The 16,354-nt window shown below is 48.1% G+C and overlaps 1 protein-coding gene across 1 annotated transcript; it reads left to right on the forward strand.

Annotated features, from left to right (window-relative positions):
- The first annotated feature begins 1,210 nt into the window (after positions 1-1,210).
- Positions 1,211-13,829, forward strand: NCBP3 (nuclear cap binding subunit 3). Its single transcript, XM_053366733.1, has 13 exons — positions 1,211-1,512; positions 2,103-2,168; positions 3,820-3,925; positions 4,703-4,828; positions 5,079-5,210; positions 6,472-6,545; positions 7,437-7,545; positions 7,883-7,982; positions 8,113-8,219; positions 9,887-10,178; positions 10,671-10,828; positions 11,508-11,675; positions 13,249-13,829. The coding sequence occupies exons 1-13, from the start codon at positions 1,258-1,260 to the stop codon at positions 13,482-13,484; spliced, it is 1,929 nt and encodes a 642-aa protein (XP_053222708.1). The 5' UTR covers positions 1,211-1,257; the 3' UTR covers positions 13,485-13,829.
- The last annotated feature ends 2,525 nt before the right edge of the window (positions 13,830-16,354 follow it).

Raw genomic sequence — 16,354 nt, forward strand, 5'->3', positions numbered from 1 at the left:
AATGCATTGACTAATCAAGTCTGGACCGATCAAGGCATGCCAGAACTTTTTCTTTTTAAAGTACCTGGCAACCGTTTATTGGCTGACTACGTGAAACAAGAAAATAGTGAACGATCACCCACCAAACTCCCATAAAAATTGATGGAATGATTCATCTGGATCAAGCTGGGTTTGTATTGGTGTGTAAAATCACAGACTCAGTTAGGCAATTATTAAATATACCATAGTAAATAGACTACCTCACCACTAGCCTGTTTATCACTAGGTAAATTTAAAGCATTTGACGGCATGGAACCAAAGTATTTAATCAGAGTGATGAAAAGAATGCATTTGGCCCTAAAGTTTTCAGAATATTAGAAAATATGCATGATAGTGCATCTCCTACAATTAGCATAATATGGATTCACAAAAAATGTCAATTTAGCTGCAGGACAAAACAAGGTTGCCCATTATCATCTTTATTATTTGCTCTAATTCAGGGGTGCCAACTTGAATAAAATATTGGGAGGCCCAGCTAAGCCCTAACCCACATAATCAATCACAAGATGTGGTGCATGCACACCATCTGAATGGCAATGCCCATCAACTTTGGGGGGGCCAGCGCCCTCAAAGATTTTACTGGGGGGCCAAAGGTACCTCGGCCCCATGAATTGGGTCCCAATTGATAGAATAATAAGAGATGATGCATCATGCAGGAAAAGTGGATTGGGAGAAAACTTCTCCTAGCCCGAGTTCAAATGGACTTGGAGCTGAAGGGAAGGCGATTCACAAGCAAAAGAGAGAAAGGACCTTCTTTACGCAGCAGCGCAGAATTAAACTGTGGAACTCTCTGCCACAAGAAGAGGCAGTGGTGGCTGCCAACCTGGATGGGTTCAGAGAGGGATTGGACCGATTTATGGAGGGAGGGGACAAACAGACCCGAGATGACGAAGGCGGCAGCAGCTGCAGTGAGAAGAACGTGCTCCCTGCCCGCCCCGAAGAGGCTGCCGGTCAGAGTCCGCCAGCTTAGCCCTGCCTAAACCCTGCTGGTGGCTGTTGGTACGTTTTGTTCCGAGACGCGCCTGAAGGGGGCGATGACGAGACGGCGTCCGTCCTGGGCCCGTTCTGTGCCTCTTCTCTCTTCTGCACCGACGCCCCCTGCCGTTTTCCGGCGACGCTCTCTCCGGACATCCGGACACCCTTTCCCTCTGTGGGCCCTTCCTGCTTCCGGTCCCGCCCTCCCTCCCTCGGCGGCGGCGGCGGCTTTTTCGTGAGGCGATGGCGGCGGTGCGGGGCCTCCGCATCTCCGTGAAGGCGGCCGAGCCGGAGCCCATGGAGGTGGAGGAGGGCGAGCTGCTGGTGGTGCAGGCCAGGCCGTCCCCGCCGGGCCCAGACGCCGCGCCTCCTCCGCCCGAGGCCGCCCCCGCCGGAGGAGAAGAAGAAGACGACGAAGACGAGGAGGACGACGACGACGACGGGGAAGAGGAGGAGCTGGAGGTGCCGGTGCGGCGCTCGCTGAGGGAACTGCTGCCGGTAACGGAGACGGGGGGCTGAGGCGGGAAGGCCTCGGGCCTGCAAAGTCGGGAGAGGAGAGAGTTCCCTTGGGCATGGGCAGAGTGCATTTTCACCACAGGTAGAGGGGACTCGTGCCCCCATCCCCTCATGGCGATGGGTGGGGCCTCCAACCCCTCCGCACTCGCCTCCTCACTCAGGGCCGGCGAGAGCTCGGAAGACAAAGGGTCGCCCGTGGCACTCTCAAGCCCCACGTAACACGGGGGTGGCGGGGTCAGCTTTCAAGAAGGCCCCGCTTTTGTTTTTTAAGTGGGCTACTGTCGCTTGGCAGAGGGAGCCGGCTGGCTGCACTTGCCCTTTGCCCTGGCCGAGGGAAAAGCTGCAGCAGGTGGAAGCGGCCTTGTGAATTGGCCCTACGAAGAAGGTCACCTGGTTTGGAGCTCTCGACGGAAGGTGGGCAGCAGTGGTGGGCTCCCCCCTTTTATCAGTAAATGGTTTCTCGTCTGGTGTCCTTTGGCATTCTGAGGCCTCAAAAGCAGCACCTATGTATGATCCGATGTAGAATTGTAGCTTGCTTATCTGCTTTACTTATGATTTTGTTTTCATTTCAGGACACCAGCAGAAGATACGAAAACAAAGCCGGGAGCTTCATCACTGGGATTGATGTCACTTCAAAGGTATTCCATGCGTGCTTGGAGGTTTTACACTAAACCTGAAACTATAGCAGAGGCATGTCCAACTCCCAAGAGACTGCAGTCTACTCCCACCATAAAAATACTGGCAGTGATTTTCCCATTGGATTGACCAAAGATGTCAAGCTTTTTTGGGGGAGGCTGCACCAAAGTTGTTGAGCTATTTTTTTGGGGGGGGGTGAGGGAGCTTTCAGTATCACACAATCGGCCAGAATCAACAAGGGACGTCCTGCGGTCGAATGGTAGATTGCGATTGACAGGTTGGACATGCTTGCTATAGCAAATGGCGGGTTTCAGACTCAGTTTGTCTATTTTTCTACAGCTGATATATCATTTGTTATGTTGCTAGTTTTTTACGCATTCAGTTGATAATAGGCACCTTTATGTTTGCGACACAAGCTATCTTTGGCTGTTGCACAAGGTATTTCTGTGCTGTAACACTTTATTGAAGAGGCTGGGTTTGTTATGGGGATTGAGCCAAATGGCTCTTTCTGTAGTTTGGTAGCCTATGTAGGTATTATTTTGAATGGCTGAGAATGCCACCTCTGGAAGCATAGGAGGCTCGTAAGGTGGCAGCTGCTGGGAATCCATCATCATCATTTTATTTGTATGCCGCCTTTTCACAGTTAAAACAATGCTCAAGGCGACTTACAATGTGAAAAGATTTACGTAATTACAAACATAGCAAAATAGTCATAAAAATAACACATTAAAATCTACATAACCAAACTGAACAATTTCCACATAAAAATATACAAAAAGTTAATATCAGTAACAACAGCAAAAACTCCCAACAAAACTTTCCCCAAAATACCGCAGTCCTTGTTGGACAGCAACCGCAGCAGCAGTCCTTATGAGGCCAGCCAGGCCCTGCCCTAGGCCAGGTGGAGAGAGGCAGGCTCTCAGCAGGGGAGACCTCCCTAGGCAGCTGGAAAGCAGTTCTTGGCAGCTGTGGATGGTTGTGTCACAGCTACACGAAGTATCCGAGTGTCATGGCATTGAGGCTGCAAAGCCCCTCTACTGCCCTGTTTTATAAGAGTTTTACTTCAGAAAGGAAACTGTTCCCTTTTTTGTTGGGGGGGGGGGGTCTGCTGGTACTAGCAGTAGAGCTAGGACTTGCTTCCAAACAGCCTTTTATGCCAGTTGATGCCTGTCTTCTGAGAGGAAGGTTCCAGCCATCAAACCCAAAGAGAGTTTGTGTCACCAAACTGTTGTAACTACCTCAACAGCCAGCCTCCAGCATTCTCCCTCAGATGTTTGCATCCCTGTTTTAAGCCACTCCTTTGGGCACTTTTTGCTGCAATGCTAACTTGGCTCTAGGTTTTACTTCACCCACCATACTTACTTTGGATTTCGTCACCCAGTTCGGGAGAGGCAGAAATGTCCAAGCTGCACGGAGGCTTGTTGTAAGGGAACAGGCCTGTCATTCCTGAAGTACCAGACCATAAGTTTTGTTGCTGTTCTGTGTCAGGTAATGAGGCAATCCTTCGTCAGACGAGGGATTTAGCTGTAGGGTTTTGTGATGAACTTTCTCTGTTCCTCATGTATCAGGAGCCAGCTGCTCTATGACTCCTGGTTTGCCTATGATGCCTGACTAGCTGGCTCTTTCTCCTTTTGATGCCTTTGCTTTTTGTAGGAAGCCATCGAGAAGAAGGAGCAAAGAGCAAAGCGTTTTCATTTCCGTGCAGAGGTGAATCTCGCACAAAGAAACGTGGCGTTGGACCGAGACATGGTGAAGAAAGGTATTTGGAGCTGTGTGTGGCTTGGTGGCTTAAGCAACGAGAAATCTTGTTCTTCTGGAGCTTCAGTCTCCTTTCTGTATCAGGGGATTCCAGAGCTGGCCTTTGTGAAGGAGGGGCTTTTCCTCCTCGTGAGTTTTCTTGTTTTATAAAGCAATAAAATCTATTTACTTGGGAGAAAAGGCTGTTGGTGGAAAACGTCCAGGCATAATCTAGTTATGTATGCCTATTTTGTTATTGAGAATTAATGTATGTACACTGCTTAGACTTGTTATTATTAAGTGGTTTATAATTTTTTTCTACATAAATATGCCCCCATGTTGGAGATTGAGCCCAACAGAGCTTGGCTTTCACCTGTTGAGAATATATAGGGAGAGGGCGAGAGAAATGATACTGAATACAGAAAACATCAGCATTGTAGTAAACTAAAGGATTTTTAAAAATTGGAAAGAAGAGTCAGCTCTATCAATAAACTGGAGAAAGTGCTGCTACAATGCAAATAGTTTTAAACCCTCTCTTTAAAACATAACTGACTCATTCTAAAATAAAATAGTCTAATAGTTTTTCTCAAACCCTGCCCCTAAAAATGTCTCATGAAGTGGGTTGTTATTCTCCCCACCATCTTCCTCTCTTGCAGTTCTTTGCCTCTCTGTAAATTGCAATGACTTTTTCATCATTGCCTCCTAGCGAGGCCTCTCGTGCTCTTCCTTTCCCTTTCCGCATTGTGTGTTTCTCCCTCCTGTTGCTGGCAGCTAAAGGAGATAATGGGTTTCTTTGCAGCCATCCCGAAAGTCCGGCTGGACACCATCTACGTTTGTGGTGTTGATGAAATGAGCACCCAGGACATCTTTGCCTATTTCAAGGAGTATCCTCCTGCTCACATCGAGTGGCTGGATGACACTTCATGTAAGTTGCTGAGGGTGTGTAATCCCTCGGCTCTCTTGGCTGATGTGGGATGAATTGGGCCCAGGTCTGTCTGTCTGTCTGTCATGTCATGTCATTAGCATTCTGTGTTTAGATGCTAACAGTGCAGGATTGTTCACCTCATGCACAAGACAAACCGTAACAAAGCTTCATGCTTGCCCTGTGCATTGGGACATTGCAGCACTGCCATTTTGTCTGGCTGTGCCACCGACTGGCTCTCCTTTGCTTGAAGGCAACGTTGTCTGGCTTGACGAGGTAACAGCCACTCGAGCGCTCATCAACATGAGCTCTATGCCTGAGGAGGAGAAGATGAAACCCCAAGAAAACAGCAAGAAGGTGGCGGTGGTGGAGGCAAGCAAGAAAGGTAGATGCTTCTGGAAGCTGACCTTTCCTTGTTCCCTGGGGAGGGGTCCCTGAGCTCTGGCCTTTGAGGCATGGCTCACCTGGGCACCTGCACTCAGAGCTGCTCAATGCATGTCTGGAGTGCCACCCTTGGGACCAACCAGGGTGGCACACTGGTTGGAGTATTGCCTTCGGCTATGTGAAGTACTGGTTCAAGGCCTCACTGTTTCTCAGCCTTGGAAAAGAGAAATCCCATTGTAAAGTCACTGCTTCCTGGAGCTCCTTCAAGAAAAGGCAGGCTACAAGCAGGGTGGCAAAAGCCTGGGGTCAAAGTTCAGTGTGCTTTGTCTCTGTCCCCAGGGAGAAAAGGCTTTTGGATAGCAGGGCTGGGAAGGACCTCTGAAAGCTGCCATAGCTGCCAGCAGAATCTGGCAGCGTCAGGCAGCTTTGCACGGTCATATATTAAAAATTGATGTTTTTGGTGTTATTTTCATCCTGGCACATGGGACCCTCAAGGTGGCTACCGATGGTCATGAATAGGCTGCAGCCCAGGTTGGATGTGCTTATGAAACTGCTTGCTTGGCACTGAGTTACATCACTGAGACAACGTTGAATGTTTTACAGAAAGGGCCTGAGCTCACTGGCAGAGCAGCCTCCTGGTATGCAGATCCCTGGTATCACTGAAAAACCCCAGGATGGCAACTGTTAGTGCTGCTCAGAGCAAAGCCATTCAAATTAATGGATGTAACTTCACTTATGCCCTTAAATTTCAGCGAGACTGACATTGGTTACACACCTCCGCCCGAAGCCCTGGAGAGCATTACCAGTCAGTGTAGGCAGTACTGAGCTGGAGAGACCAGAGGCCTGTCTTGGTCTCATAGGGCAGCATCCTCTGTTCCTTCAGGGCTCCATGCCTTTCCCAGCCCCACTGCTGCTGCCTGGGGCCATATGCATGCAGAGCAGGTTCCCTGCCCTTCAGCTGTGTGCCCTTTCGAATATCACTATCCCTCGCTGTTCAGTGAGAAAGCAAAGCTCTGCCTTGAGAACGTGCTCAGTTGGGTTCCCTCTTGTAGATGGACTTCTGCTTCTCAACCTCACGTGGCTCGGGGTGCTGGTGTGTTGTTGCACAAGCTGCCTGCTCCTCTCCCCTCCTTCCTGTGGAGGGATCCCACTTTGTGGGGTGGTTTCTATGGAGTTGTGGCAGTTGGAGGTGGTGAAGCAGTACATCATCCAATGGCACACACCACCTTTTGACATTCATTTTTGTGTGCACTTCATTTCAGAGAAACAGGAAGAGAGCTCTGATGACGAGACGGAGGAGGGCGAGGTGGAAGACGACCATCCAAATGAGACCGAGGTCAGTGCAGGAGGCTGGGGCAGGAAATTTTCACTGCTTTATAGTTCCGTGGAAAATTCACTAGTAACAGTGAATGAGTGCTAGCTTCAGATAAACGTTAGGTGAACCTGGCAGTTTCAAAAGAATAAAGAATAAAAGTAGAATAAATGTGCTAAACTAGGCATGTTTCACTTGGGCATCTGAACATTTTCTGATGCAGACTTACTCATTTTCCCATTTGCCTAGGAATATTTTTTACTGCTATCTGGGTTTGAGGACTGAAAAAAGGATGGTTTATGGAAAGTAGAAGAGCAAGTATTTTGCATAAGTTTATATAGCTGATAGACAAAGAATCAGAAGTATTTTGCTTCCTCCCTTCTTTTCTCTCTCTTAGTTTTTTTGTTTAAAAAGTGCTTGGTACTTGATGATGTTGTTATTTATTACATTTGTATACCACCCTATACCCGCAGGGTATTCTGTATCATGTTTTCCTTGTTTTTCAAGCTGTAATAAAAAACTGGTAATGTTAAGGCTGTCAGGAAGAGCATCTTTCAGCCATCAAATACTTGGCTATTTATCCATATAAGAACTCTTCTTTCTTTCTCCTCCCTGCTCCCATGGAATGTCATGAGAAGGCAAGCAGCGTCTTGCTGGAGCACACCAAAGTGGCCTATCTGGTTAAACCTCCTGCTTCCTCCCCTCAGAGGGCATCCATATGCTTCCAAGAAGCCCTCTCCCACTCCTTACTGGGATCGTTCTCTGAACCCTGGGGTACAGGACCTCTGGGCTTCTCTGCACCCACATTGTGTCTTCAGGCGAAGCTGAAATTGCTGACCCTTTTAAACAATCAGGCCTTTGCAGTAGTTTCCGCCCCTGCAGAGAGATTGAGCCTGACAGGTGTTCTTTCCACAGCTGGACACTCTCTCCCAGGCGGAGGAAGACTCCCTCTTGCGGAATGACTTGCGTCCAGCCAGTAAACTGGCCAAAGGCAACAAGCTCTTCATGAGGTTTGCTACCAGAGGTAAAGTGCTTCTCCTGCAGGGATGGTTTGTTCTAGTGTAAAAATAAACAGGACGGGCAGTTCCTCCTCCAGCAGGACTCTCCCACTCCCTCCTGGCTTGGTCTTAGATGCTCTATGAAAACACATTTTCTGAGGGTAGGTGGGTGGAATGGCAATTGAGTCTTCCCTTGGCCTTTTCAGTTGTTGGGCTGTGTGTGTCTTGCCTGTGCTGCTGCCTTGCTGATTAAAATTGCATCCTGTTTTTTGAATTGTTTTCGATTGAGGGTTCTTGATAGGATGGGCACTTTTAAAGCAAGTATCCGACGGTAGTCCCTGAGCTTGTGCTTTGCTCCTGCAGATGACAAAAAGGAGCTTGGGGCTGCCAGGAGGAGCCAGTATTACATGAAATATGGGAATCCCAATTATGGAGGCATGAAAGGCATATTGAGCAACTCCTGGTGAGTGAGGAAGGGAGGCAGCCTATAGCTCTGTGACCCACCCTGCTGGGGAAGGGAACAGACAGGTATTTCCTTCTGTTCTTGGTGGTGGTGTATGTGACAGCTGTGTCCTCTCTGTGTGGCTTTCCAGGAAGCGGAGATACCATTCACGCAGGCTCCACCGCGACGTGATTAAGAAAAGGACTCTCATTGGGGATGATGTTGGCCTCACACCTCCTTACAAACATCGCCACTCAGGTACCTGAGAGCTACAGGTGTAATGTGTCCCCATGTGGTTTGTGGGCCTTGCAAAAGCAGAGAACAGCAAAGCCTTCCTTTAGGGTTCCTCTTCCCAAACAAAGGCAGCGGCTGGATTCTGCATGCAGGCAAAACCCTTTGGCAGAAGAAGCTATTGGCTTGCAGAGGGGCCTTGTGGAATTGGCATTCTGGGGAAGAGAGTGACCTTGCTTGCCTTCAGAGGCTTCAAGCCAACACCTCTGGTTGCTTGAAGGTGTGTGGCTGCTTGAGGGGTCATGAAATTTGCTCTGGGAACCCCAAGGACATGTGGGGCAAAGGCCTTTTTGTTTTAATTTGCTTTGCTTATTCAAAACATGGTTAGTTTGTTCCCAGAGTGGCTTACAAATCAGTAAAATACATGACTGTTCCTGCTTTCAAACTTACAGTCTAAGAGATATGGCCTGAAAGGAAAAAATGGAGGCAGGAAGAAGGAAAGATGCAAACTCAGGCATCAGTTGTTAAGCTGCAAAGGCAGCCGGTCTCTGCACAGCCAAGGGGAAAAGACCCTCTTGTTGCCCAATGCCTGGTCATTAAAAGATGTTGGGCTGGATTTTTCATTGTTGCTGTTCCCTGTTTTAGGTCACGTAGAAAGCCTGCATGTGTCGTGCAGCTTTGGCTCTGAAATGTGGCATTAGAATACTGTATACTAACCCAACAGCCTCTAAAGAGAGAGACGCCTGGTAATGAAACACCCTGAAAAGCAGGCAGGGTGAGGGATGCATATTTCAAGGAAGTACAGAAGAGTCTTGTGAGAACAAAAATAGTTCTAGTAAGCTGAGTCAGGCTAATTCTGGCTGAGTGCCATTTGAAGGCACAAAAATTACTCCTTATGAAAACCAGAAATGATTTTTTTAATTAAAAAAATCCATACAAGATTGACAAGAATACAAGGAAAAACCATTTTATTCTTATACAGTTAATTTAAAAACCAACATAAGAACTTTCCAACAATATTCTGGAAGTTGTGATCTTGTACTAGAATTAGCAGCTAGCCCATTTATAGGGCTTCTTTTAAAAACTGTTAAAATCCATTTCATATTATTTCTGCTATTGAGTACAGTGGTACCTCTGGTTACATACTTAATTTGTTCCGGATGTCCGTTCTTAAACTGAAGCACCACTTTAGCTAATAGGGCCTCCCGCTGCCGCCGCGCTGCCAGAGCACAATTTCTGTTCTCATCCTGAAGCAAAGCTCTTAACCCGAGGTAATATTTATGGGTTAGCGGAGTCTGTAATCTGAAGCGTCTGTAACCCGAGGTACCACTGTACAATTAATGATAGTGATTGCAGAGCAGCAAGGCTTGTGTTGGGATGCTAATGGATTCATTTATTTTGCCCTTGGCTTTTGCCTACTTTATTTCCCCATGTCCCCCTTGCTACACCTTGGTAGGGCAGGTTCTGCCCCACTATGGACTTTCCAGCCATTTCTGGGATACTTGGGAAGGTGGCGAGTTATCCTTTTTTAGAAGTTTTCCAGCAGAGACCAGGAGAGGTCATCTCCCTTCAAGGGTGTTTCTGTGGTGAAGGGTTTCCTTCCCAAGACAGTTGGGCTGGATGACTTTGAGGTCGCTCCCTCCCAACTCTGCAGTTCTGATGCGGTCTCTTAAAATGACTTTCTTGCCTTGCAGGTTTAGTAAATGTTCCTGAGGAACCTATTGAGGAGGAAGAGGAGGAGGAAGATGATGATCAGGACATGGATGAAGACGACCGGGTGGTCGTGGAGTACAGGGATGAACTGCAGGCTTTCAAGCAGTCGCGGGAGCGGAGTGCCTCCCGGCGGTCCAGCGCAGCCAGCGAGTCTGACTCGGATGAAATGGATTATGACCTGGAGCTGAAGATGATCTCCACTCCCTCCCCCAAGAAGAGCATGAAGATGACCATGTATGCCGACGAGGTGGAGTCTCAGCTGAAGAGCATCAGGTATGACCACTAGGCCTCTGATTCTCAGAAAGGCATCCTAGTGAAGCAGCAGTGGCCTGAGCCATCCCATTAGGGCCAGGAGGGGGAGGTGGTGGCCAGAGTGCCAGTGTGTGAGCTCTGCCCTTTCACGGATGGCCAGGGCTAGCTGGGCCTTCTGCATTCAAGGCCTTTAGTTTCCCTGGGAGGCACATCCCCATTGGCTGAGTGGGGCAGAGTGTGAGACGGTCTTCCAGCTACGCAGGGGGAATTTGCATCTTTATTTTGGTATAAGGCCTGATCTGCTAGCCTCTCCACCACTTTTTGGGAGCACACTGAGGGAAAAAGAGGAGAAACAAAAGCAACGTGCCTCAGCCTTTTCTTTCCAGGGTGCAATATTGACCCCACCGCCAACAGGCACACCTGCACCACAAAAAAACCCTCCCCCATGCAGAAAGGCCTTTTGGACAGCCTTGGGCTAATTAGGGATTGTTTTTTCCCCCTTAAACATCTCAGGAACTCGATGAGAGCAGATAGTGTTGCAGCCAGCAACATCAAGAACCGAATTGGAAGCAAAGGGACTTCAGAGAAAGTGGCTGATGTGCGGCTCCTCTTGGAGGAAAAGCGGCAGGGAAACCCCAGCCCACGCCAGCCACTGAACTCCGTGAGATCAGGTACGGGGGTCCTCTCTGTAAGGGGGCTGCTCCAGTCTGCTTTTGCTAGTGTTTGTTAGTGTTTTTGTATTATTGATATACAATGCCCTGGAAGCACTATGAATATACACAGTACAGTGCATTGTACATAAATAAGAAAATTATTTGCCCAAAGAGGAAGGAGATTCATGTCTTTTGTATGTTCAGCAAAGTCAGCTCTGAGATCCCCCAACCCTCCAGTTTCCTTCTCCCATTTTCCCTTGCTTTGAAGCAAATATCTGGTGAAGCCGCAGATTGCTGTTTTGCCTTCTGATTGGCCCTTTTGATCTTTAAAAGTTGCCTGCTGGGAAGGTCCTCAGCTTCAGCACCTACCATGATCCTACATGCCACCCTGGAGCTGGAAAGCCAACGAGGCTCATTGCTACCTCTCAGAATCCATTTCAGAAGGGGGCGCTTCGTGATCTCATCCTGGGCCAGCTTTCCCCCTGCCTTCCCAGGATTGTCTTCCTCCTCTGCTCCACCTTTATCCTCTCCCACCCTTCTGTCACTGCTACCCTTCCGTCTGATCTGACTTCTGGATCAAAGGCTTCTTGCCATACACACAGCTTTGTATGGATGCTTTGCAGCAGGTTGAGGAATGTGGGAATAATAGCAAGCAGAATTAAGTCCAGTGGGTGACTGTTCCTTCCCTTATTTCCAGATGTTCGGCAGAGGCTTGGCAAGAGGCCGCACTCCCCAGAAGCCCACACCCCACCTGGAAGCCCCTCCACGTCCCACCGTGAGCCTCTCTCCGATGTGCACAGTCGACTGGGCATCCCCAAGCAGGACGGGAAAGGCCTCTACTCTGATACCAGAGAGAAGAAGTCAGGTCAGTCCCTGGGGGAGAAGGTGCTACATAATGTCAACCGACCTTGCCTATAGAAACAATGGTGGCCCAGAGAGGACCACAGAATCGCCAAGTACGCTGAGGCTCAACCATTGGGCAGAAATGATGGTGTGGCAAAAGCAGATTGAGCAGGGATTTCAGCATGGTGGTGCTGACTGGGTGAATCAATCTCTTGGCCTAACTTTCACTCCTTGTTGCAAGGAATTCTGCTTTGTACTTCTTGGAAGATGAGTAAGATGTAGATGAAACTGTTATTATTAAATTTGTGTACTGCTCTTTATCTGTAGATCTCAGGGCAGTTCAAAAAATAAAATTACAATATAAAAACAGAAAATACATAATAAGAACAAAAACAAACCAATAATTCCCCCTCCCACAACACATTTAAAAGGCCAAAGAATATTAATCAGCCAAAGGCTTGGTGTATAATGAAGGTGCCAACCGAACCGCCCTGGAGAGATCACAAATGGGGAGCCACTGCTGAAAAGCCCCGTTCTTGTGTTGCCACCCTCTGGATCTCTCCTGGAGGCGGCATGTGAAGAAGGGCCTCAGATTATGACTGCAAAGTCTGGGTAGGTTCATATGGAGAGAGGCGGTCCTTGAGGTATCGCAGTCCTGAGGTGTTTTAGGCTTTATAAGTCAAACCCAGCACCTTGAATTGCGCCTGGAAACTAATTGGCAGCCAGTGCAGTTGGGCCAGGATTGGTGTAATATACTCAAACAATGCAATGTATTGAATTAGTCTGGCTTCAGAAAGAGCCATTTGAAAACGTTTTGCTTTGTATCAAGAATTGTTTGCATCTGCACCAGCCCTGAAAAGAGTGGCTTGGTGGAACTACAGTCAAGGAAACACAGGTCCCAGGTGGAGCTATTGACGAGATTCAGTCAAAAATATTTCATATGCCAACATTTGGCTCTTTGTTGTCTCTCTCCCCCCCCCCCCGCCAAACCAGCTGTTAATGTCCACCTGCCCTCCCATATTCATCATTACCCTCAAGAGAGAGATGTGCTTGCCTAGTCAAGGAAACAGCAACAATGTTTTTGGGTTTTTATTTTTATTTGGTTCCAGTTGCAGAGTGGAATGAGCCACTGTGAGAACAGGAATGTGGACCAGATGGGCCATTGGCCTGATTCAGCAGGCTCTTCTTACACCTCTGGCCTCACAGCTCTCAGCAGAATACCTAAAATGAGAAAGAAAGGCTGAATCACTGATGCCTTTGTCTAAATGCTGGGGAAGCAAGGCAGCTTGCAGGCTTCTCAGAAGCAGCATGTGGTTGGTTGGTGTGAGGACAAGATGCTGGACTCAATGAGCCTCCTTTGGCCTGATCCAGCTGGGCTGTTCTGAAGTTCTTATGAATGAGGGGGATGCTTTGGTAAAGTGGAACCACACTTTGAGCCTCGCCTTCACCCTCGGTGTGCAGAGAATGTCATGGCCCATTAAAACCCCAGTTTGGGTAATGTGTCACTCAGGAGTTGGTGCTTATCTGGGAGTGCCCCTTTTCCTTGCTGCTAACAATTCTTCTTCCAATCTCTTTCTCTTTCTGTATATTATTAGCAAACTTATGGACCCGTTTAGGATCCGCAGCAAAGGTGCAGGAGAAGGTCCCCGAGAAAGCAGAGAAGTCGTCGGCCTCACCCGAAGAAGAGGACTCTGAGCTCCAGCGGGCCTGGGGGGCCCTCATCAAAGAGAAGGAGCAGTCTCGCCAGAAGAAGAGCCGCCTTGACAACTTGCCCTCACTGCAGATCGAAATCAGCCGGGAGAGCAGCTCAGGCTCAGACACAGAATCGTGACGGCCTTTGGGGCGCTGCTGCTCCCAGGTGACTGTTGCCCTCGACCCCAAAGTGGGAGCCGGGCCCGGCGCGACCCAGGAGCCTCTTGCCCTGCTGAATGTCCGATCCCTGCGGTGCAAGGTGGCCCTGCGGGGCAGAGAGAGGTGACCTTGGCTGAGAGTGCGTGAGTGAATGTCTGTGTGTTTGTTCCCCTAGAAAGCAGTTGGGGGTTTTGTAGGAGACTTGTATGTTCTTTTAGGCTTTCCACGTACTGGTTTCTTTTAAGAGGGGGAAATGGTTCCAGCAGTTCCCTCAAAGGACTTGGGACTTTCCTTGATGACCTCCTTGGTCCTTCTCCGGGTTGCCTGCCAGCCAGCTGGGGCAGGCTGCTGCCTGCTCTTCCTCCTCCGGAATGATATTGGCTGCAAATCCCAAGTGAAGGCGGCAACAGTCCACGCCAGCAATGCTGGATAGAACCCACCAGAACTGGCTTTCTGTTTCCAGGATCCTTTCCTACTTAAAATGAAGATTGAACAGTTGGAAGCCTCTGAAAAGGGTACACGAAATCCCGAAAGGTGCTTTTTCTTTGTCTTTGAAAGTAACTTTAAAATTATTTCCATCTGTAACGTTCAAAGGAATCCAGCATTGGAAATACTAACTTTTATATATATATATATATTTGTGATTTTTATTTTTTGCTGTTGGCTACAGTGTGAAAGCTACCATGGTGGTTTCATATGTGCAGTTCAAATTATATATATATATATATGAAGAATATGGTTGTGTGTGTGCATAGGATTGAATGGAAGCTCCGCCCCATAGTGTGCCTGATGAGAGCTTCTCCTGTGCAGGCCCTTTTGAAATTATCATTGTTCTTAGTAATAGTAGTAGTAGCCTTAGAAGTATTTATTGCACTTATTGCCCTGCCCTTCCTTCCACAAGAGCCCAGGGCAGCTTGCAACAATCCACAAAACCAACATCTAAAAACAAAGCAAAATCACAATTGGCAATAAAGTACAGTTGACAATTACATCAATTACGTTACCTACTAGAGGCCTGCAGGAACAAATAAGTTTTAAATTGCTGCTTGAATGCATGCAAAATAAGGGATAGCCATGTCGCCACAGGTGGAGAGAGGGACAGAGCTTCTGTTTGTAGGCTGTCAACTAGTCCAGCACCTGCACAGCCTCTCCTGATTCTGATGGAACAGAGAGGAGCAAGTAAGGTGTCATCTGCATATTGATGATGCTGCACCACAAAACCGTACTACACACCCCAGCAGCATGTGGGACAAAATCTAGAACCTTGCAGGCTACACAATAAGGCTGCCAGGCGGCTGAGTATCTGTCTGCCAGTGCTGGTCTCTGGTAGTGGCCCTGCAAGTAGGAGTGGAACCACAGCAATAAATGCCAGCTCCCAGAGCTGCTCAAAGAAGATACTAAAATCAATCATATTGAAAGCCTCAGAGGGTTTAAGCAGGGGATAGCACTCTGTCCCCTGCATCTCTCTGCTAAAACAAATCACAGGGTGACCAAGGCTGGCTGGGTGTGGTACTCAGGCCTGAAGCCAGAGTGGAACTGGTGGGAGCAGCTGCAAGGGCCGGTTTCTGGTGGATCACTGCCCCCAGCATAGGAAGAGTGCCTACATTCTGTCACAATTTCTGTTCTCATGACATGAATGTCTTTGGTTGATTCATTCTCCCTTGCCACAGATGTCTCCCAATGCCAAAGGTGGTTTCTTCCTTCTTCCTCGGGAAGCTCTTCTCTGTGTGGCTCTCCCTCCAACACCCTTCCCCTTTCTTCTGCAGGAAGTTGTGAAGCACCCAGAATATTTTTTGCCTGTAGCAGAAAAAGTTACTGCCTTGCCCTCCTGAAGTTTTCCACGAGTCTTCCATCTTTGGGTTTTCTGCCTCTTCCCCTTGGCAAAGTGGGAGCCCTCCCCCTTCCCACTTTTATCCATAGACAAACGTTTTGGGCTTTGGGAAATTGAGGGATCATGAGCTGTGAGCTTTTATTTCAGAGAAGAGCAGCCTGGAGCCTAGGAAGCAGGGAGGATAAACTTAACAGCATTTGGTCTCTAAAGCTTCCTTTTAAAAAAATTTAACTGAACCTCATGTGTTTAAATATGGCTTCTCAAGATCATACCTGACAAAAGTAAGTAAATGCAGTGTTTTATCATTGTAAAAGACTGTTCAAGTGTGTGTGTCCCCCCTCTAAAGCCTGATATGTAGCTACCTATCAATACAATTAATACTTTATCAAAGATTCATGTTGCAAGTAAAGTTCCTACCCTGGACTTGGCAGATCTCAGCATTTTCACTGTCTGTGGAGCCTGGAGCCTTAGTTCTGACTGCCATGTATTCTGCAGAAGAACTCTGTGGCAGCTCAAGCAGAGTGAACAAGTGGATGGCTTCATAGGCACAAGAGTTGACTGGGCAGCAGGAAGTTGTGGCAGGCCTTGGAACAAATAGCTCAACCTTTTCAAGGGAGCAGAAATACTAGAATGCTGCTTCTTTGCACAGGTTGGATGTTGGTGGCAGGAGTGAAGCTTGTAGCTCGGATTTGCTGTTTCACTTGCATGTTTCAGGTGCAAATTTCATTGGGTGCTCTTTCCCAGCCTTCAAGATGGAGCAAGCTGTGAGGCTAGATGAACAGACCACAGGCAGTAGTTGCTTGGTGGTTTTCAGATAGAAGTGGGCTTCATTCCTTTGGAGGGAAGCATCTAATGTATACATTCCTTGTATTCCTACTTTGGAATGTTGCTGGCAGAGCAGCTGTGTGGCATCTGGAGTTCTTGCTTGCTGGTGGTCTTCAGCCTGGCAGGGCTGCAGTTGTTGGTGTCTTCACTCAGAAGAGAATCCCCTTCCAGCCAGCAGGGCTTCTTTCATACAA

Source organism: Podarcis raffonei, chromosome 15 (assembly GCF_027172205.1).
Source record: "Podarcis raffonei isolate rPodRaf1 chromosome 15, rPodRaf1.pri, whole genome shotgun sequence".
Lineage (NCBI taxonomy): Eukaryota > Metazoa > Chordata > Lepidosauria > Squamata > Lacertidae > Podarcis > Podarcis raffonei.

Bases quoted from the DNA above. Each gene is read 5' to 3' on its own strand.
- NCBP3 (XM_053366733.1), top strand. From the start codon at position 1,258: ATGGCGGCGGTGCGGGGCCTCCGCATCTCCGTGAAGGCGGCCGAGCCG. The intron at 2,169-3,819 runs GTATTCCATGCG...TGCTTTTTGTAG, and splicing joins GGATTGATGTCACTTCAAAG to GAAGCCATCGAGAAGAAGGA. The intron at 11,676-13,248 runs GTCAGTCCCTGG...GTATATTATTAG, and splicing joins TACCAGAGAGAAGAAGTCAG to CAAACTTATGGACCCGTTTA.